The 20761-nt window shown below is 42.1% G+C and overlaps 3 protein-coding genes across 3 annotated transcripts in view; 2 read left to right on the forward strand and 1 right to left on the reverse strand.

Moving 5' to 3' along the window:
• Nucleotides 1–3186: 3186 nt before the first annotated feature.
• Nucleotides 3187–6508, forward strand: cfd (complement factor D (adipsin)). The gene is made up of 5 exons (XM_049596146.1): nucleotides 3187–3333; nucleotides 3867–4023; nucleotides 4360–4501; nucleotides 5713–6003; nucleotides 6128–6508. Exons 1-5 carry the CDS (start codon nucleotides 3204–3206, stop codon nucleotides 6302–6304), a joined length of 897 nt encoding a protein of 298 aa, XP_049452103.1. The 5' UTR covers nucleotides 3187–3203; the 3' UTR covers nucleotides 6305–6508.
• A 571-nt stretch (nucleotides 6509–7079) lies between these two features.
• Nucleotides 7080–12234, reverse strand: LOC125900860 (GTPase IMAP family member 8-like). Its single transcript, XM_049596130.1, has 3 exons — nucleotides 11876–12234; nucleotides 10834–11658; nucleotides 7080–9929 (listed from the first exon to the last, which is right to left on the reverse strand). Exons 1-3 carry the CDS (start codon nucleotides 11883–11885, stop codon nucleotides 9217–9219), a joined length of 1548 nt encoding a protein of 515 aa, XP_049452087.1. The 5' UTR covers nucleotides 11886–12234; the 3' UTR covers nucleotides 7080–9216.
• A 2132-nt stretch (nucleotides 12235–14366) lies between these two features.
• dnaaf9 (dynein axonemal assembly factor 9) overlaps nucleotides 14367–20761 on the forward strand; it is a 30248-nt gene continuing 23853 nt past the window's right edge. Inside the window, exons 1-5 of the mRNA XM_049596085.1 lie at nucleotides 14367–14552; nucleotides 19151–19230; nucleotides 19403–19528; nucleotides 19619–19743; nucleotides 20482–20578. Coding sequence (XP_049452042.1) covers nucleotides 14497–14552; nucleotides 19151–19230; nucleotides 19403–19528; nucleotides 19619–19743; nucleotides 20482–20578 — 484 coding nt within the window. The 5' untranslated portion in view covers nucleotides 14367–14496. The remainder of the gene's footprint in view (nucleotides 14553–19150; nucleotides 19231–19402; nucleotides 19529–19618; nucleotides 19744–20481; nucleotides 20579–20761) is intronic.

Below are 20761 nucleotides of genomic sequence, written 5' to 3' on the forward strand. Positions count from 1 at the left end.
GTCGTGGACTTTCCACGTCCACATATGACGTCCAAGGTTCAGCCTACTTGGTGGGTGGGACAACGACTAACTTTCGACGTTGGCCTGCTGTGTTCCCCCCATGCCTCCAGGCACCATTAAACAATAACGTCGACTGGCCGTGTATCATGCCAACATGAAAGGACGGCTTTCTTTGTCAGCATCTGACGCTGGTTGACACAGACTAAGCACCGGTCGTCGACAACTTCAGTGACACCGGGTTGAAAATATATGTTAAGAGCACCATGAATGTGTTGTTAATCCGCCTTGAACTACTGAGGCCAAATCAGCTTTAAAGTTAAATTAACTCAAAATTCACAAAATTTTGAGTTAATTTAACTTTGTGTTTGAGTTTTTGTGTCGGATGATCATCAGGTTTTTACATCACTTTAACAGTCTTCATACAGACTGTGCATGGATGGGGGTGTACAGTGTGCAGTGTGGTGGCTCTGGGAAAAGTAAATCAAGGTTGACAGAACATCCAGTCTGAACTAATTACCAGGTGAAACAGACCTTTGCAGAAACAAAATAATACTGATCATAAAATATGTGACATCTAACCCTCCTGAAGGCCTCTCCTCCCTGAGCTGCACCTCCAGCCCAGATATTACCAGCCTGAACTGAACCTTTCCCAGAGCCAGGCCCTTACGTCTTCACGTGTTCACAGCAGGATTACTGCGTCCAATCGGCAGCCAGAGAAGCTTCAGTTAAACAAACATTTCTGTGAGCGGCCCTGGGAGCACAAACTGATTCATGACTCCAGCTCTGAGCAAGAAGCAGTTTGTCTGAACAAGTAACATCAAACTGACGCCAGGTGAAAAGACAAAAGGTGACGACAGGTGGAAATAAGGGTGTAATATTTAATTCACAACACTACAATTATAGTCTTTCCCAACGTGAGTGCTCAGACGCTGCAGATAGAAACCCTGCGGCTAATTACATCCTGGCCTCAACCTGGCCTCGGCTGTGTGTGGAGACAGAGACGTGTTGGGGGCTGTGCTTCAGCCGAGCTGCGTCAGCTCACACACAGGAAACACATTCACATATCAGCTTCAGCATCCTGTCTGACGTCTGCAGGTAGAGGATGAGGAGCCCTCTCTGGATGCTCTGGTCCTCCTGGTGTGATCATTCATCCATCTCTTGTCACTTCCCTAATGAAGTCTGGGGGGGGGGGGGGTGTCAGCTGTCGGCTGTCTGGTTCTTGGGTTTGTGTGTGTGTTTGCCACAAGGTGCTGAAGACAGAGAGGAATCCTTCACATCTCCTGCAGTGTCTCTGCACAGGCTCAGTATGCTCACAGATATCAGATGAATTAGTTGTGTCACATTTTAGTGAGTCAAAGAAACAGATATCTGAACCCAGCTCAGTCAGGTTACAGGCCATTTTTATTTTTTATGGAATTTTGATTTGTTTGCACTTCCATGGATGTTATTAATGTCACAACTACAAAGATTTTTGACCCTCCCTGAAGCTCCAGATATTTCCCCATGACCCTCCCTCCGCCATGAATGACTTATTAGATTTTTACCCTTTGATGTTTGAAAGTTAAAAGTTGGAGATGAAATCCTGGAGCTGGAAAAAGCCTCAGTTTTTCTCTCTTGCTGGTTGGTTCATTTATTATTGTTTTTTAAATGAGACGTAGAACAAAGTTACTTGGATGAAGTTTCAGTTTTTCCAGCTCAGATTAGTTTTGTGTTTTTCGTCTGACAGAAGTGTTCGTCCCACATGACGTGTCCAAGAAGCACTGGAAATTTGAAAATGCAACCACGATGTCTGTTGTTACAGTTTGGGTGATTTTAAGACATGTTTTCTTTAGAAATCAGAGCTGAAATAAATACAAAATAGAACCATTTCAAGTTAGTAAGGTTAGAAATGAACAGTCCCTAACATCACAGTCCTGAGTGCCAGTTGGAAAAAAGATCATTTAGTTCATGTACAAAATCAACACAGTGGTCACTTAAAAACAAACCGCAGTATTCAAAACATGAGGAGACACAACAGCTTCCAACTTTGTTTGACATCTGACAAACACCAGGAAGTCACAGCTAATATTAACATGGTCAGCGAGCTAATCATGGTTTTGGTTAATACGGCTGTGTGCTCTGAAAATGCAATGTTATTTTTTATGATTAAGATCAGTCTTGCTTGTGTTTAATAAATCCCTCAGTTCTCTCCTGCAGTCTGACTGATGTTTTCTGATTGGTTCAAACAAAGAAGATCTTTGGAAGTCAGAGTCGACTTGTTGGGAATGAATCATGATTTAGGAAATGACTGGACGTGAACTGATTTGTGCCACACTCTGGAAATAACTCTCATTTTAATATTTGGACTGGGGGCAAGGTATCATATATTCTCAAGTCAAAAGATTCAAGTCCAAGTCAAGTCACAAGTCACTGGAATTACAGTTGAGTTGCAAGTCTTCTTTTAATCTTATCAAGTCAAGTCTAAAGTCATCAAATTTGTGACTTGAGTCTGACCCAAATCCAAGTCACATGACTCACTGTCTCAGTAAATTAATAACAGATCTGTGCACCACACACAGAAGAACAGTCACTGATATGATATGTTGTGACCTGCTGTCATTGTAAAGTGTGTCAGATGTTCTTATTTACTCCAGACTGGCCGTGTTTGGTGTTTTCCTGCTGGATTTACGGGAAGAGAAGAAGAAAACATGTCCTGTCTCTGTAAGTGTTGTGTTCAAGAGCATGATGTTGGGCGGGGGTCATCCAACTGTCAGCATTATGCAACTTGTAAAAAGTGAAAGTTTCTGCGCCGTATCTGCTGCTGTCAGTAAGCACACACACTGTGGAGGCTCCCAGGGGCCTCATTAATGAAACAAAGTGTAGGATCCACACTAAAAATGTACCCACAGACAAAAGACAAAACGGCGTGCAACAAAAAATATTCAACAGTTTCTACAATCGTTCTTCCGCCTCACCGTCTGCATCGCCAATTTATCGTCTCCAGAATATTCATAAGAGTTAAAAATCCACTAAACTACGAGAAGAATTGTCAATAAATAAATATAAATATAAACTATAAAGACGCTGTTGCAGAATGTGAAGAGACCCTATCAAAGTAAAAGATGTGAACATGTTGTTTGCTTTCCTGTTTTTCCTTCCTGGAGACGAGGAGCAGGACGTCTGTCAGACTCCCACTCGTGTCTTGCACCACATCCACTTGATTTATGTTTCCTGTCTCGGAGTCTTTAAAACTCCACAGCTGCTGCTTCTGGATCAGTTCAGCCGACATCATGGTGTCACACAGAGACCTTCCTCTGGCTGCTGCCGTTTTTGTATTCGCCCTTGTTTCACACAGTGAGTTTAATATTTCTTTAATATCTCATGATTCATTTATTTATGTTTGGATTCTGTGATTCTTTGAAGGTGATTTTATTCTGCAATGTAGACAGGTAATATTCTAAATATGTCACTTTCTATTTCCGTAATATTCTGCTTTTAACACTGAGCTGAGAACTTGTAGAAAAGTTTGGATGACAGAGTTTCCGTGACATGAAATGTTATCTTATTTTATTGTATTTTGATTTATGTTTTTTCACGCACTTCCTGGTGTATATAAAGATTTTCTTTTAATTTGTTTACTTTTGTGTTGTTAATGACTGGAGTGATAAACCAGAGCTCTCTGTTGGTCAGTTGATGAATATGATAACATATGCCCAGTGTTACACATGTATATGTCGAGGCTGGTGATTTGTTGTTGTACCTCCAATGTTGGAAAAGAAAAATTAAATCACCAAAAAGCATTTTGCTAATAACCCAGCTGTTGGACTGATGTTAACCTACTTTATTGTGAAGGTTTATTTTCCTGGTTGTGTGCTGTGATGTTTCAGGTGAGGGCATCATCGGCGGCAGAGAGGCGGCTCCTCACTCTCGACCCTACATGGCCTCAATCCAGGTGCCAGAAGGAGAGAACATGAAACATGAGTGTGGAGGTTTTGTGGTGGCAGATCAGTGGGTGATGACTGCGGTGCACTGCATGCCAACAGGGTGAGAGACCCTCCGACCCCACTGTCAGTGTGGTTTGTTATGGAGGAAGAAGAAAGTCAAATTAAAATTAATTATGTGACGGTATTTGGTCCCAGAGGACAGCACATGTTTTATTTAAAGTATTTACTTTAATGTGGAACAAAACATGCAGTCTGAGCATTATGTGTCAATGTGTGTCCATTATTGTGATTAGACTGTTTGTTTGGTAGGAAAAAATATGTGTTTTCATAAAAAGATATGTCTGAAGATCATTCAGTAGTAAAACAATAACAGTGGTATTGAATAAAATTGATATAAAATGAATATTGAGGAATATTAATATGATGTTTTCCACAGGCCCAATGGGAGGAAGGTGGTGCTGGGCGTCCACTCTCTGAGTGAAGCTGAGGACACGAAGCAGACCTTTGATATTCTGGAGCTTCACAATCACCCCGACTTCAGCGAGTCAAATTATGACAATGACATCGCTTTAATTAAGGTGAGTGTAAGGCAGTTATTATAATAGATATAACCCAGTATATATGCTAAATGAAAAGAAACTGTGCTACGACAGGCAGCTACACTCACCTGTCGTCAGGCTGCTGGACTGTCAGTCACTTACTGGTTATGTAACCTTGCACAATTTGCATTTGCATTTTCTGTAGATATTTACCCTCTGTTTGCATTTCATATTAAAGCTTCTGTGCATTTTATATTTTATATTTTCCAGTTCCTTATTTAACAGTGTTTACTCTCTGTAGTCGTGAGGCGTGTTGGATTTAGGGGGAAATATTGGCAGAAATTAAACATGATTTAATCAAAAGAAAAACCAAAAGAAAATAGTGAGTGCTGCCCTGGGTCAGAATAAAAGGAATCAAAAAACCACACATGTGCTCTTCATGGACAAGGAAAAAACTGATGTATAAAAAAGAAGGACTGTCCTATTTGTAAACAGAGATATCAAAAATGTAACAAAAGGTAGTCCAAACTAAGAGTCTGAGGCAGTCTGGGGTGGTGTAAAAATCCTTTAATAGAGTGCGGATATCAACGCGTTTTGACCATGCAAGTCAGTATCAGTACCAGTCTGTTTTCTTTAGTGTATCATCAGCTAAAAATCAGAATGGCTGTGTTCTGGTTCCCTCACAATGAGTCGTTTATATCTACACAGGGAGCAGGTCCTCGTCTACAGAGATCACCATGTTGCACTGCCATGTTTCTACAGTAGCCCAGAGCGGACAAACCAAACACTGACTCTAGATAGAGACATTCACATGCACTGAGCAGTGTCAGAGCTGATTTGTAACATGAAACGTCCTCAGAGTGTTTCCTGGTGTAAATCAGCTGGTGTGTGTGTTTCTGAGAGGAAGAGACTCTGTGGATAATGCAGCTCCTCAACAATCAACACTGAAGGAATTCTGACCAGGAGAAGTTTCAGCTGGTTGCAATCTGCAGTCCTCACCAGCAGATGGCAGCAAATCCCCCAAATCTGACACACTGTTCCTTTAATAAAATAGGAGATGATTCTTTCAGACTTTACATCTGGTCAGATTTGGACCCCTCAGTGTTGATTCAATGGCTGCAGCCTTGGGTTAGTGTACAGTTTGTGTCAGTTGTCAGTGATACTGAAATAAATTTCTTGTGTTTTGGGGAACAAGCCAACAAAGAACTCTTAAGTTTTAAGGTAGATGTGTTTCTGTGTGATGTTTGCAGCTGGATCGTCCATTTAACGCCTCTGAGGCTGTTAAAGCGGTGGAGTTCCTGCGGGCGGGGGGAACCAACCCCGGCACAGACGCAGAGGTCGACACCGCCGGGTGGGGGTCCCTGGATAACCTGGGCTCCAGACCAGACAAGCTGAAGGAGGTGGTCATCGAGGTGGTCAGCTCGGCTCGCTGCAAACGCTCCGACTACTTTGGCAGGAAGTTCACCAGTAACATGATCTGTGCTCACAGAGTGTGTCCGGAGCCCTGCAACCAGCCATATAAGAAGGAGGACAGCTGTGACGTGAGTCTGAGCTCATTAATACCAAAAATGGGGGTTTAGTCTTTTTATTTTGTGATTACAGCTGCACTGACTTTATACTTAAATAATGTAATTACGTCCTGCTTGTCTTTGTGTGGTCCCTCAGGGCGACTCTGGAGGTCCTCTGCTCTATAACGGCATCGTAGTGGGCATCACGTCCAACGGAGGAAAGAAGTGTGGCCAAATTAAGAAGCCTGGGATCTACACCATCATCTCACACTACACTGAGTGGATCGACAGCACCATGGGCCTGCAGACCACCACACCAACCCAGAGCCGCTAGATACAGAGCAGATATCACAGCAGTGTTTCCACCTCTGCCCTGCCTCTGCTCAGTCACTCATTATTCTACATGTGGATGAAGCTGATGTGTTCATATGTTGTTCCTTTATCATTGTAACTAAAGCTGCAGACACAGAGCTCCTGTCACACACTGCACACATCAAACATCACTTTATAAAGAATCAATAAAATACAGCTGATCACATGTCTGCCTCCAGCTCTGCAGCATCTTGTACAATATATGTCACATGTACAAATGACAAAGAGAAAATGAATCCTTTACTGTTGTGTCATGCAGACAGTTATGCTCAGACACCATGAAATCAAACAGGCCAGGATCAGGAAAGAAAAAGGAGCAAAGCAACAGAAGCTGCACCGGGGCCGAGTGAGGTGCAGGGGCCCATAGAGAGAGTGGGGCCTCCAGCAACATGTTGGGTGGAGAATTGGCCCTTATGAGAGACTGTCACCTTGGAAATATGCCTGTATTAATGCTGCCATTTGCTATATATGCCCTCGAAAAAGGCAAAATTATCATCCATCTTTTTTGTTTTGTAAAACAGTCAGCAGCATCTACAACAACATTATATGCTCATAAACTATAAATAAACTATTAAAGTTATTAAATTGAATAATTTCTTATTTTCTTCTGCAATTTCTGTTTATACAGATATGAAGTGATGATGGCTCTAAAATATATGTTGATGTTGTCTCGTGTCACGTGGTCATGTGACAAGATGATATGTGCACGATAGCGTGCGCTAGGGCCCATCGTAACTACATTACGCCACTGTGGAGTTCACGTGCAGCACTGAGAAATCAAACTGCAAACTAATTCAACAACATGTTTCCTTTGTACAGCATTTTGTTAGAAAAAACTGTCAAAGTTAAACACATAAGATTAAACAACCATTCTATCGTTTGGTCGTCTGAGCACCAGAAGATGTCGGGGTTTAGATGAGCTGTTTCATGAAGTCATAATAGTTTGTACAGTGTACAGGGAGAAAACTTTCCACTTCACTCAAATCACACAGCTCATTCTCTTCTCCTCTTCAGTATTGTCAAATCACTCCTCTGTCCAGAGCAGGGGCGTAAATGTAGGCAGTGCAGGCAGTGTAGTTGCACTGGGGAGCCCAGGGTGGAGGGGCCCATAGAGAGAGAGCGGGCCCCCTGCAAGTGATTCAGATCACCACCCTGAACATTTACAAGAATGTTCCTAATTTTAAAATGGCACCATTTACTGTGCATGTCTTCACAAAGCAGAACAGCAGCTCTCAGCTGTGCCACTAAACAGCTCTCACTTCCAGATAAACGGCATGTTACAGAGCCAAACTTCTGTTTAATACGCACATACTGTATGCCCTTAATTTAGGCACTGACTGAATGTTTTCGATCCATTTCTCATCAACAGCTTTTTTTAAATAGAGTTGACACTACTGTGTAAGTTCCTCCTGTAAATACAAAACATGTCCACCTCCTCAGTGACTGAACAGAGCAGAGCTCATGGACATCTGTGTCATTCACTCCTGTTTGATTGGACAGTTACACAATCGCATTGTTTCACATATTTGTTGCACAGCTCCTGGTACCCAGCACACGTTTCCCTGAGTCATATATATATATATATATAGATATTGGTATGGCTCTGTTCTGTATGGTGTCTGCAGGTTTAGGTTCTTTTAATATCCCTGCAGCATAATTTAATACAGGAGAGACCCGTGCATCACAGAGTTAAGTAAATGTAGAATGACCAGGATCCATAAATACTCGTTGATAACTGATCCTAAATCAGCAGAATCAGCAGGGAGCCTGACTCCAACCTCGAAGGTCAAAAATTCATCAAGACAGAAACCTAAATATTTATATGAGCGAACATATTCAGCAGGGGCTGAGCCAAAACTGAACTCCTCCCAACTTTTTTACACACCTTTATTTGTCATAACTGCTCATCTCCACCTGTAACACACACTAACACCACACTGACCATGTTCAACATCTTCTGTAGATCACAGTAAAATGATATAAATTTGTTTCCTTAATCTGTAAAGTTAAGTCATTTTCAAACAAATATTATTACACACTAAGTCATAGATCAAACTCAAGTAAGACTTGCACAATAACTGCTGTAATGATATCTGACTGTTTCACATCCATCTTGCTGTTTTCGTGCAGCTGCATCAGTTTGTTGGATCTGAACCGTCGGAGTGACGGCGTTAAAGAATGTGACTGTTGGCCAACCAAGATATCAAAGAGCGAATCTCATAAACTTGTCAGATAAGTCCTCGTACCAGTGAGGAAGTAAAAATAAATCAAATCAGCAGCTGTGCTTCTTCATCTCCTCCCTCCTCTGCTCTCTGCTGAAACATAGATATTAATAATTCTTTTAAAAATCACATCACCAAGTTTTTTTTCCACAATGCCAAATTTATTAATCATTTCTAATTTGTTGAACAGCTGTGACTGCTTGTGTCAGCCGGGGATCAGTTTTCTAAAAACAGAATGCACATGTCATCTGCATTTGATTAATGTTTGCTTAGTGTGAAATACATAATTACAAATATATAAAAAGATCAGTCTCTTAAATTGTAATGTGTCCAGTGACAGTTTTCTGCAAGCAGACCACGATGACAGCAACAAGAAAAGCTGTGAATTTGCAATGTGCTTAAGTTCAGTGAAAAATCCCTGCAAGACTGATCCCACACATCAACTTTTATCTGACACAATATCAAAGGATAGTTCTTTTTTATTTTATTTTTTAAGAGGCCTCTCACCCAGTGTCAGCTAGGACAGGCTCCACCCCTCTGTAACCCTCAAGAGGTTTACTGAAACCGGAGGTATGGATTGTTGTATTGGATCTAATCACATTATATAGATGTTGCATTCATTGTATTCACCTCCTGCTCATGAGAACAGAACTCAAGCATCTCTTAATAAGTAGTTCCCCTCCAGGGCCCCCTCCTTCCTTCCTCCAATCAGAGTCTTCCTCTCCTGCAGCTCCTGCACAGAGAACCTCCTCACTGTGTAGGAGCGTCCTCCGTGTGAAGCCACCAGTTTGTTGATCCCTAAGAGCAGATCTTTCACCTGCGGGTAGCTCAGAGCATTCTGGGACTTTGACACATTCAGCTCGTAGTAACGGCATCCACACTTCCTGATGAGATCCTGGAGGGTTGTGTGGGCCCCCGCCACGTAGTCGTCGATCCTCTGAGGCCTGTGCTGGTTACAGTCGAAATGAACGAAGAGGACGATGGCGTGCTCTGCAAAATCTCGCCCGAAGATCTTCTGCAGGTGCGAAAGCATCTCACACTCGCCCTGGGTGAAGCGGCCCACTTGGAGCACCAGCAGGAAGACGTGGGGTCCAGGCAGGGACAAGGCCAGGCAGTCCTTCACCAGCTGCAGATTTTCCACCCCGTCCTCGTCCCACAGCTCGGGGGTGTCCACCAGGACGAGTCGCCTCCCTGCTGCAAACACCTCCCTCCTCTCACAGAAGGAGGTGGGCTGAGGGGGTCCATGACTGGACTCAGTAACTGAGTACTGATTACCTGTTCTCTGCAGGATGAGGTTCAGAGCAGAAGACTTCCCGCTGCCTGAGAGACCCAACAGGATGACGGACGTCTTCTTGGTGTCATCAGCTTAGAGCAGGAAAACAAAAGACAAGTGGCTGTTAGAGAGTATTAACAGAAAGATCAGAGTACTGTAGATGATGAGTGACCACTGCTCATATTAATGTGTGACTGTAGCGCCCCCTGGTGGGAGAAACTGCTGCATCAGGGTCTGAAAATGCCACCAAACATTCACCAGCTGAGACAAAGTTCACCTGAAGGCTCCGTCACCTCTCCTATGAAACAGCAACACACTCAGGGACCTGTTAGTTGTTCAGCCTCTTTCTGCTGTTCTGCATCTGTTGTAGTTTTGTGTGTCTTTGTGATCATTTTGAGTCTCTCTGTAGTTGCTTTGCATCTTTGTAGTTGTTTGGTATCTATTTGTGGTCATTTTGAGTTGCTGTTTTTTATTTGCAGTACTGTCTGTGTCTCTTTGCAGTTGCTTTGAATCTATGTAATCATTTTGTGATTCTTAATAGTCATTTTGAGTCTCTTTGTGGGTTTTTTGTGTTCATTCTCTGTGTCTTTGCAGTTGTGTCGCATCTCTGTAGTCATCTTGCATCTGTTGTCACTTTGAGTCTCTGCACCTGCTGTGTGTCTCTGTGTGACTGTTTTGCCCCTTTCCATTGTGAGTTTTTTGTGTGTCTTTGTGGCTGTCTTGTGTCTCTTTGAGGTCATTTTGAGTCTCCTCCTGGTCAGTACATGTTATTATGAGGTGAAGACATTTTGCAGGTGAAGGAGGGAGGAGAGGCCTGACACTTTGGGCCCCAGGGCCCCCGGTGGGCCTGTTCAGTAATCTATCCATGGGCACATATATATATACAGATTTGGAAGAGAGAAAATTTGGGTTACAGGAAAAAGATAGGTCTTTTATTTCTTTATCTTAACTCAGTGTGATTTAAGTCTCTATAAGCAACAGAAACATGAGTCTTACCATCACTGGGACTGATCTGGAGCTGCAGCATGGCTCTGTGGCTCGTCACAGCCTCCTCCAGACCTTTTCTCCTTTCCTCATATTGCTGCTTTTCAGATGCTTCCTTCTTTCTTTCTTCAGCATGTTTCGCCTTCAGCTCCTCCATCTCTCGGGCTCTTCTCTCCTCCTGCTGTTGCACCAGTAGTTTGAAGGCCTGCTCCTTCTCCTCCACCTCCTGCACCTTCTGTTTCAGCATCTTCATGGCTGAGTCCTCTGTGCTCCTCTTCTCTGCTTCAGTCAGCATGCTCTCTGTGTAGCCAGTCGCACCGTTTTCTGCCAGCATGGAATCGACCATCTCCAGCAGAGCGTGCAGTTCGTCTCTGGCTGCAGGTGATGTGACTCTGCAGTATCTTCCATCGCATGTCTTTATCAGCTCCAACAGGGCGTCGTCCAGCCTGTCAGCAACCTTCCCGTCTTCCAGAGAGATGACTGCCAGGTATTTTACAGCCTCGGCTCCAAAGTGTGCCTGCAGGATCTCCACCATTCTTCTCTCCCTCTTTGTGTAATGTCCACCTTGGATCAGCAGCAGAAATGTACAGACTCCATCTTTGCAGGACTTAAAGCAGCCGTCCATCGCCTGGCTGATGCCCTCCTCTGTCATCTCATGCTTTAAATCTGCATAATGCAAACTAACCGAGCGACCACCCACTGTCATGTCACAGACTTCATTTGATCCCAGAGAACTGAAGGTTAACTTGACATGTTTATCCTGCAGAGCCTTCAAAGCGAGCCACCCCTCCACTGTGGACATGACCACCATCGTCTGCCTCCCGTTAGTTAAGCCGTCTAGGAAAAAACAGAGATAACACATGTAATCATGTTGAGTGCACACAGCAAGTAATAATATGATGTTTTGCACAGTAACTATAAGAAGACGTTCCTGCAGCCCTACTCTGTCCACTACTTTCCAGGCCTTGCAGTATCAAACGCTACACAAATGAAACTTGTAAATAATTGCACTGACTTTGTAAAACACAGATTAATGTATAAAGGAATGACTTACTGTGTGACATGGTTTCTGCAGGTGCACCCACAGGTCTGCTCTGAGATCCTTGTCAGCTTGAGATAACAGCTGAAACTGGATCCTCTGGCTCTGAAACAAGCTGCATAAGAAGCTTCCTGATTACAACACGTCTCGTGGCACCTAAAGTTTTTGTTTTGTGGAGGAAGTGCATTCCACATTAAAACCTGGAATGAAGAAGCTACTTGTCCGGTGCGTGTCCCTCATGCTTCAGGTCATGTGTGAGCTCCACTGAAGAACTCTGTTCCTTCCTTCACAAGCATTTCTTTACTCACACATAAGAAGCAGAACTTCTTACTGAGACCCCCATACACCTTATACTAAGATTCAGTCAGAAGTTTCCACAGTGAGGAATGAAGGATCTGGAGGCCACAGAGGAGTAGAAGTTCAGATATCTGACCAGAAAATGACTCTGGTAGAAGTTAAAGTCACCTATTAATATATCAAGTATCTGATATCTGCTGTACTCAAGTATCAAAAGTAATTCATTATACTAAATGTACTTAAATATTGAAAGTAAAAGTGCAAGTAAATGCTGGTAGTAAAATCACAACATACGTACACCACCCTTAAAAATGGAGCCTACATGGACTCTTGTAGACCTAAATGAGACCTTCTTTACAACTTAAAGGATTTAAAGAGGAAAATCCAGTTTTTACTTCCCTCCTATTCCTTCATTCATCCGTCTATTTGTCAATCCCTTCAACTCAAGTAACTCAGATGCAGCAGAGTAAATGTTTACAGCTTCATTTGGGAAATGTGTTGAATTAAAAGCATAGATTTTATTAGGGAGTGAAGCGGAGTAAAAGTAAAATTTGACATAAATATAAAAACCCAAGTGAAGTACAGATACTCCCAAAAAATATGTTAATACTGTACTAAAGTATTGTTACTTTGTTACACTGCACAAATGCACACGCACGAAGACAAAGTCATTTTAGTCACTTTGGGGGACACTGCATTCACTTCCTTTATTCTTTGAAGACTTCCATATGAGTAAACCATATCGACTTCGGGCCGAACCCCAAACCTAATGCTCACCTTTCCCCAAAAAAAAAACAAAACATATTTACTTTGGTGGTTTATGGGCCGACCTTCCCTCACACAGCAGGTGAGTCCCCATCATGTGACCATGTGTTCAGATTTCTGGCCCCACAAGTATGTACATTTTAGATATGCCAGAAGTTTGAAAGTCAGATTTGAGTTGAACCTTTGTAAACTCCATATCAGTTGGCCTGAATCAGTTTCCTTGTACTCCCTGGCTCTATGAGGTGGCTGCCCTCTGCACAATAAATCCAGTCTGACAGGCTTCCTGGGATTGTTTGTTGTCTTCATTGATGCTGAATCAGCCTCGCTGCAGAGACTCAAACTAAACAGAAGCAGTAAGTCTTTGCTGTAAATCTGTCAGCCAGCATCCTTGATTATGTTTTTTTTCCCCCGATGGAAGCATTTGTCGCATATGATGTGTCCAAGGGCCGATAGTAATTTGAAAATCAAAAAACTGTTTTTGTATTTACAGTTTCTGGTTGTGATGAATGGTGTCATTCATGAGGCATGTTACAGCCATGTAAATTTGTAAGGCACTCCCCTAAACCAAAATAAAAAACATAAGTCCCTCCCCAGTGCTTAAAAAATCATTTGACATGCCTTGTACTTTTTTCACTCCCCACCTTCCCCTTCGTACAGTAAGTAATGACAGTCCCTAACATTACAGTCCTGAATGTCTGCTGGAAAAAAAAATAATTTAGGTCATGTACAAAAACAACACAGTGGTCAACAAAGAATGAATTGCAGCATGTGAAACATGTGGAGATACAACAACTTTCCAGTCTGACATCTGACAGAGACGGTTAAGTCACAGCAATACTAGGAGCTAATTGTGCTTCTGGTTCTAAAAATGTACATACACAAGTCCTTCCCCAATAAACAACCAACAGTCCCTAACAGAAAATGAAAATAGTTTTTCTAGATGGATCAGTTCCTTTTAAATATAACCAATTGCAATGTTTCCTTTATTTTCTTATCACTTACAGTATAATGAAGTCCTGGAAAGACAGGATCATGTAAAATAACAAACAGAACAAAACAACAACAAATAAAGCATGAATTGATGATGACATCACGTGTGTTTGAGGCAGCTCACAGCTCCAGTATGGAGGAGTTCCCCTTCATCCTCAGCAGCAGCTGATGTTACTGAGGGATTGCACCATCTCACCTCCCTCTGCTGCTGCTGCTGCCGCCTGCAGCTGTCAAACGGCCCACAACAAGGCGACACTACAGCGGGACATGGGGGAGTCCGTCTGACAGGACCGGATATATTCCTTATTGTTAATCATTTAATTCGGCCAACACAAAATATAGAGCTATATATAAAAAATGTTGTATATATGATAATGATTAGTGGTGTATATTGTCACTGCTTCTTTTAAAAGGCCAAGATAATATGGCGGACGCCCCTAAATTTGGGATGGTTTGGTCCGTTGCTATGCTATCTTGTGTAGACACTCTTCAGGGTGATGAAGAAGATGTAGCTGCTCGGCCTGAAAACATAAATACTGTTCGGTTTTAAGACGTTAACTGTGTGAACCGTTACAGCAGGTACGATGGCCGGTATCAGGAGAGTTACCGGGAAGTTCTCGGGAATCAACCCCGCCGTCAGGTAACATTTACACCGAGCAGTGTTTACACGAAACGCCTCGGCGAAGCTGTCGAGCTAATGTGGCTAACGTTAGCATGAGAGCCGCTGTCCGTTATTCTGTCGACGTTTGTAAAGCAGTTACCGTCAGTTAACGTTAACGGTTAACCGTTAGCAGTGATGCTAACGTTAGCTGTGTGTGTTAGGTGCTGTCAGTATGAGTTAGCTGGTGAAGCTAATGCTACATAGTGATGCTATAATAACACTCGCTGCCAGAATGTCCCCTCATCAGTCCCAAACATTCAGCTAAAGCTAACCTTTATTTATAGCGTATTTAGAGTCTGTGGGAAGTCCCATCTTCTTCTAAAGACACAAACAAAATGCTAGAGCTAATTAATTATTGTAATTAAGTGTCTAATCTGCCTCATCAGTATCATAATTGTAATATTTCATGTATTTATTGAGAGCGAAATTGTGTTGAAATCTGTGGCATCCATGATGTGCTCTGTGTATCTAAGAAGTGACAGAAAATTATCTTAACTTTATTACTTACTTTTCTCATGAATGTGAGGTTATTTATTAGGGTTGAGACGAATACTCAGATGAAACGAGTATTCGGTTCAGATAATGTACTCTTGAGTACGAGTATCACACCTCTAACATGTAGGGATGCACGATATTTGATCTTTTGCCAATATCCAATAATCCTATGTGTAACAATTTATTTGGCTTTTAATCTATACAGATATTGATATATCTGCTTTATTCCCATGTAATTCTAATGATCATCAAGTCTCTTCTGTCATGAAATTAACATCATATTATACATACTCTTACGGTGACGACACACCAACAGATGAAGACATGACATACTTTTCAGTGGATAATATTCATTCAGTCTGCAAAATACGAAAAAGCATGTTGACTATTGGCTGATATGAACTGTTACCAATGACATGCCGAATTGACTGTGCTTCCCCCGTAAAATGTGTCATTATCTGTACTCGTGATAAAGGACAGTCATCATTTTGGTCGCTGTCTTTAATTTATTGGGATAAAAAAAGATGTGAAGTTCAATTCTGAGGCTGTTCTGTACATTTTTCATAGATAATAAATATCGCAACTACTATCAATCCGGTTGGATCCAAACGGAGAGCCAGGGCTAGCTCAGAGACTAGCGGAGGCTAACTGGCTATGCTTCCCTCCGGTCATGCTGCGGCTAACGCTCCGCTAGCCGCTCCCAGCTAGCTCCGGTTTGTTATTCAGGTTAAAGTGGGAAGAAGCAGCGGGTCTGTGGGGCAGCTGAGTGAAGTGGAGCCTGAGGAGGAAGCACCGGTTAGCCCCGGTTTCACTACAGGCAGATTCACTCGCTACAGGGGCGAGGAAATAAAACCTGAACAGCCAATCAGAGTGATCTCTCTCACCGACAAGCTCCGCCACCGATTCAACATGCTCAATCGGCCGAAAAGCCGCCGACGATGCGGGACACACCACAAAAACGAGGCCGACAGACACTCACCGACGGCCCGACTTTGGTCAACCCCCGACCGTCAGGGCCTTTAAAATAACAACCTCTGACTAGGCTCAACCCACTTTAGATTCAAGTCACACCCACTTCTGGCATAAACTCCGCCCACTCCGAGTACAGATAGAGATAATTTAGTTGTTTGAACAGATACAGACACAGATACAGATAATGGTGTACTCGCTCATCCCTGTTTTTATATATATATACAGTCAGGTCCATAATTATTTGGACAATGATACAGTTGTCGTCATTTTGGCTCTGTACACCACCACAATGGGTTTTAAATGAAACAATGAATACCTGCTTAAAGTGCAGACTCTCAGCTTTCATTTAAGGCTTTTTTCCAAAAATGTAGTATGAACCGTGTAGGAATGACAACCATTTCTTCACACAGTCCCCCAACTTTAAGGGCTCATAAAGTATTTGGACAAACTAACATAATCATCAATTAAACAGTCAGTTTTAATACTTGGTTGCAAATCCTTTACAGTCAATGACTGCCTGAAGTGTTGGACACATAGGCATCACCAGATGCTGGGTTTCTTCCCTGGTGATGCTCTGCCAGCCCTTTACTGCAGCCGTCTGCACTTCCTGCTTGTGTTTTGGGTGTTTTGCCCTCAGTTTTGGCTTCAGCAAGAGAAACGCATGCTCAGTTGGATTCAGGTCAGATGATATGACTTGGCCATTGCAGAACATTCCACTTTGAAAATGTTGCTTTTTGCAGTATGCTTTAGGTCAATGTCCATCTGCACTGTGAAGCATCGTCCAATGAGTTTTGAAGCATTTGGTTGAATCTGAGCAGATAATGTAGCCCCAAACACTTCAGCTTTCATCCTGCTGCTCTTGTCAGCAGTCACATCATCAATAAATACAAGAGAACCAGCTCCACTGGCAGCCATACATGGCCATGACATAACAACATACCTCCACCATGCTTCACTGATGAGGTGGTGTGCTTTGGATCATGAGCAGTTCCTTCCCTTCTTCCTTCTCTTGTCTTCCCATCATTCTGGTAGTTGATCTTTGTCTTATCTGTCCATAGTATGCTGTTCCACAACTGTACAAGCTTTTTAGATGGTTTTTGACAAACTCTAATCTGGCCTTCCATTTTTAAGGCTAACCAATGGTTTGCATCTTGTGATAAACCCTCTGTATTTATTCTAGTGAAGTCTTGTCTTGCTGACAAGAGCAGCAGGATGAAAGCTGAAGTGTTTGGGGCACCATTATCTGCTCAGATTCAACTAAATGCTTCAAAACTCATTGGACGATGCTTCACAGTGCAGATGGACATTGACCTGAAGCATACTGCAAAAGCAACCAAAGACATTTTTAAGGCAAAGAAGTGGAATGTTCTGCAATGGCCAAGTCATATCATCTGAATCCAACTGAGCATGCATTTCTCTTGCTGAAGCCAAAACTGAGGGCAAAACACCCAAAACACAAGCAGGAAGTGCAGACGGCTGCAGTAAAGGGCTGGCAGAGCATCACCAGGGAAGAAACCCAGCATCTGGTGATGTCTATGTGTCCAACACTTCAGGCAGTCATTGACTGTAAAGGATTTGTAACCAAGTATTAAAACTGACTGTTTAATTGATGATTATGTTAGTTTGTCCAAATACTTTATGAGCCCTTAAAGTTGGGGGACTGTGTGAAGAAATGGTTGTCATTCCTACACGGTTCATACTACATTTTTGAAAAAAGCCTTAAATGAAAGCTGAGAGTCTGCACTTTAAGCAGGTATTCATTGTTTCATTTAAAACTCATTGTGGTGGTGTACAGAGCCAAAATGACGACAACTGTATCATTGTCCAAATAATTATGGACCTGACTGTATATTTAAAAAAAAAAAATCAAGTTTGACACAAAACAAAAACTTAAGACAATGTCCAGCTTATTGTCTGTTTCCCAGGTGGTTTATTCATGGTTGCTGTGATTTACTGGCTTCAAGGTATACTGTCATATAAAAGTTGACACTTTGCTTATCTACCATATTGAAGAAAAATAAATGCAACTGGATGTTTTAGCTCTCCTTTATTTTAGTTATTTTTAAAGGGGGAGATTTTTTACACAAACTTTCATTAACAAAATGGTTTCAAGTTTCAGTTATAGAAATAAAATGTTTGTTCAACCACAATAACCTGCTGTTTCCATTCCTTTAAAACTCTTTCTGACTGATCAGTTCTGTAATACTGTGAAACCTTGATATTCTCTGAGACGGTTATCGTTCCAGAAAAATCTGATATTGTTGCAGCCTCAGGTTTATTTTTATCAGACTATCAGAAGTGGTTGAACTCTTTGAAAATGAACAAGTAAGTTGGGCTTTGTGTTGAGTTTTCTTTTTACAGTTTTTCCTCTTTGCTAAAACACATTCATTCATTCATTCATTCATTCATTCATTCAGAAGTTACATTTTCAGAGCAGTTCACTTCACACACCTAAACTCAAAGTCTGAAATATAACACACTTTGTTTTCAAAATGCTCTGATACTCACAAATCATTAACAACATGCAACAAATCAAATATTTCCCTCAGTCAACACAACCTGTGGTCAAATGAAAATGTTCTTTCAATCAATCATTTCACAGTGATATACAGAATACAGCTGTCTATGAACACATTCAGCCCTGCAGTAGTTTGTGCTGTGTGTCTGTGCCATTTGTTGATTTGTTGCATAGTTACAGCTGGTGCTAAAAAAGGCAGCAAGCAGATCACATCATGAACTGTTTCCTCTTCTCCTGAGAAAACAAACCCTGCTGCAGGCTGCTCCTGGACTTTGTGCACTTTTTGAGATACTCTGTTGAAATACGAATGGCTGCAGGATGATGTTTTCCTGTAGGCTGACTCTGAACTTAGCACCGCGCTCGTTCCCTCATCAAAAGCCAGCAGGATTTGTCCATTGCATTTTAAATTATTGCAGAAAATAAACTCTATGTCAAACAAACTAATACACACACACATGCACAAATAGGACCTGTACATGCATTAAATGGAGAGATGTCAGAGTGAGGTTGGGCTGCCTTGGACAGGTGCCCTGAGCTGCTGTTAATAACTAATAAAACCATGATGATATATGTTCTTTATTTTATTTTTCAGTTGCTGTCGTCTGCGTCAGGTTCAGTCTCTGCTCTGTGAGGGTGGTGCTGCCACTCCTGATGGCATCCTGTGCTCTCTGGGTATGTAAAGAATCTTCGACCTTTATTTCTTTATCTGGCCTGGTTAACTGCACGGCCAACTGTCAAAGCTAGAGGAAATAATTTCTCAGAACAGATGGTGAATAAAACAGTTTCTGTGGTCATTCCAAAACAGCCAACAAATATTGTTAATACGTTTTTATGTGTACTTTAGGAATTGACAGCAGATATAACGAGGGCTGCACTGAGTTGGCCAGATACCTGTTCTATGGACTGTACGGGAGAAATCAGCTGAACGTAGAACATGTCCTGGAGGAGTTCCCTGAGGAAATGCTGGATGGTGACTGCTTCAAGTGTTCACTGTGATTTTACTCATGTGTTTGTGCCTGCTTTATTTTCCATCTACTCTGACACATTGTCTGTTTTCCAGATGTAATCCTGCTGATCAAGGCGGAGTGTGTTCACCTGTACTGCAACCCACTGAACTACAGTTACCTGTTGCCCTACGTGTCCCACTGGAGGAACCTGCATCTCTACTGCATGACAGAGACAGAGGTTAGAAAGCTCTCTTCGTCCCCTACAGGCCGATTATTCCTGTTAATTACAGTTTCTGTATGCCCCAGTTAGGAGAAGGAACTGTGTCAGGAGAATGTGGGCATATGAAGTTTTAACCTCTGCAGGTCACTGTGAAGGTTTTTCAGGCAGCAGCTTGTTAGACAAGAAGTCAGTTTTAATGTCACACCTTGTCTAAAGGAGCTGCACAGTGAAAGCAGCACATTCACTTTGATAAATGACAGAGAGCCTCATGCAGCAACATTATCTGAAAATTTCTCTTAATTTTCTGTTAAGAAAAAATAAGAGAAGTCCACTTGAGATGCACAGACCCAGTATTTCTGGGCTGTGAAAATGAGATGTTTTTGTCTTATCTTGGTCAGAGAGCTCTCAACCTTTCGAAAAAAAAATCTTTTGCCTAAGAGAAGTGCAAAAATAAGAAAACACTGGTGAATCCCAGAAATCACTGCGCACTAACAAAATAAGCACAAATTGTGTGTACGAACAAAAATAGGAGAACATTTGTCCGAATATCGCTTCCTGCATGAGGCCCAGTGTGTCCTAGTTTTTACCACAGTACCTTCAGTCTGTGCCCAGGTGACCTCTTCACGTAATGATTGCTGTTGGTGAAAACTGTAAATCTGACCCTTTGCAGCAGTGTGTGTAATTGTGGTTGTTATTCCAGATATTGAGCTCTTTTCTAAGTTTTCTACCTCTGTGATTGTCTCACCTCACACACAGTATGAAGACGAAGAAGCAGCAGAGGAATTCAAAATCTCCAGTTTTGTCACAATGGTGCAGGACTGCTATCGTATCGGAGTACCTTACAGCTCCCAGGGTACAGTCCACCTTCACTCACCACACATACGTTAAAGACATAAAGAGAAGTGTTCACACATTAACTCCATCATATTACATCTCAGTAAATTGGAAAACTATGAGGTTTCACCTGCTTGACAGCATGTACTTATTTTAAAATATCTAAATACAGCAACAACACAGGTGATTTAATTTGCTCTGC

The sequence above is a fragment of the Epinephelus fuscoguttatus genome, linkage group LG14 (assembly GCF_011397635.1).
Source record: "Epinephelus fuscoguttatus linkage group LG14, E.fuscoguttatus.final_Chr_v1".
Classification (NCBI taxonomy): Eukaryota; Metazoa; Chordata; class Actinopteri; order Perciformes; family Serranidae; genus Epinephelus; species Epinephelus fuscoguttatus.

Excerpts from the sequence above, each read along its gene's own strand:
- cfd (XM_049596146.1), top strand. The coding sequence starts at position 3,204 with ATGTTTCCTGTCTCGGAGTCTTTAAAACTCCACAGCTGCTGCTTCTGG. Across the intron at positions 4,502-5,712 it reads ATGACATCGCTTTAATTAAG|CTGGATCGTCCATTTAACGC; the intron begins GTGAGTGTAAGG and ends TGATGTTTGCAG. Across the intron at positions 6,004-6,127 it reads AGAAGGAGGACAGCTGTGAC|GGCGACTCTGGAGGTCCTCT; the intron begins GTGAGTCTGAGC and ends GTGGTCCCTCAG.
- LOC125900860 (XM_049596130.1), bottom strand. Across the intron at positions 9,930-10,833 it reads CCAGATCAGTCCCAGTGATG|CTGATGACACCAAGAAGACG; the intron begins GTAAGACTCATG and ends TCCTGCTCTAAG.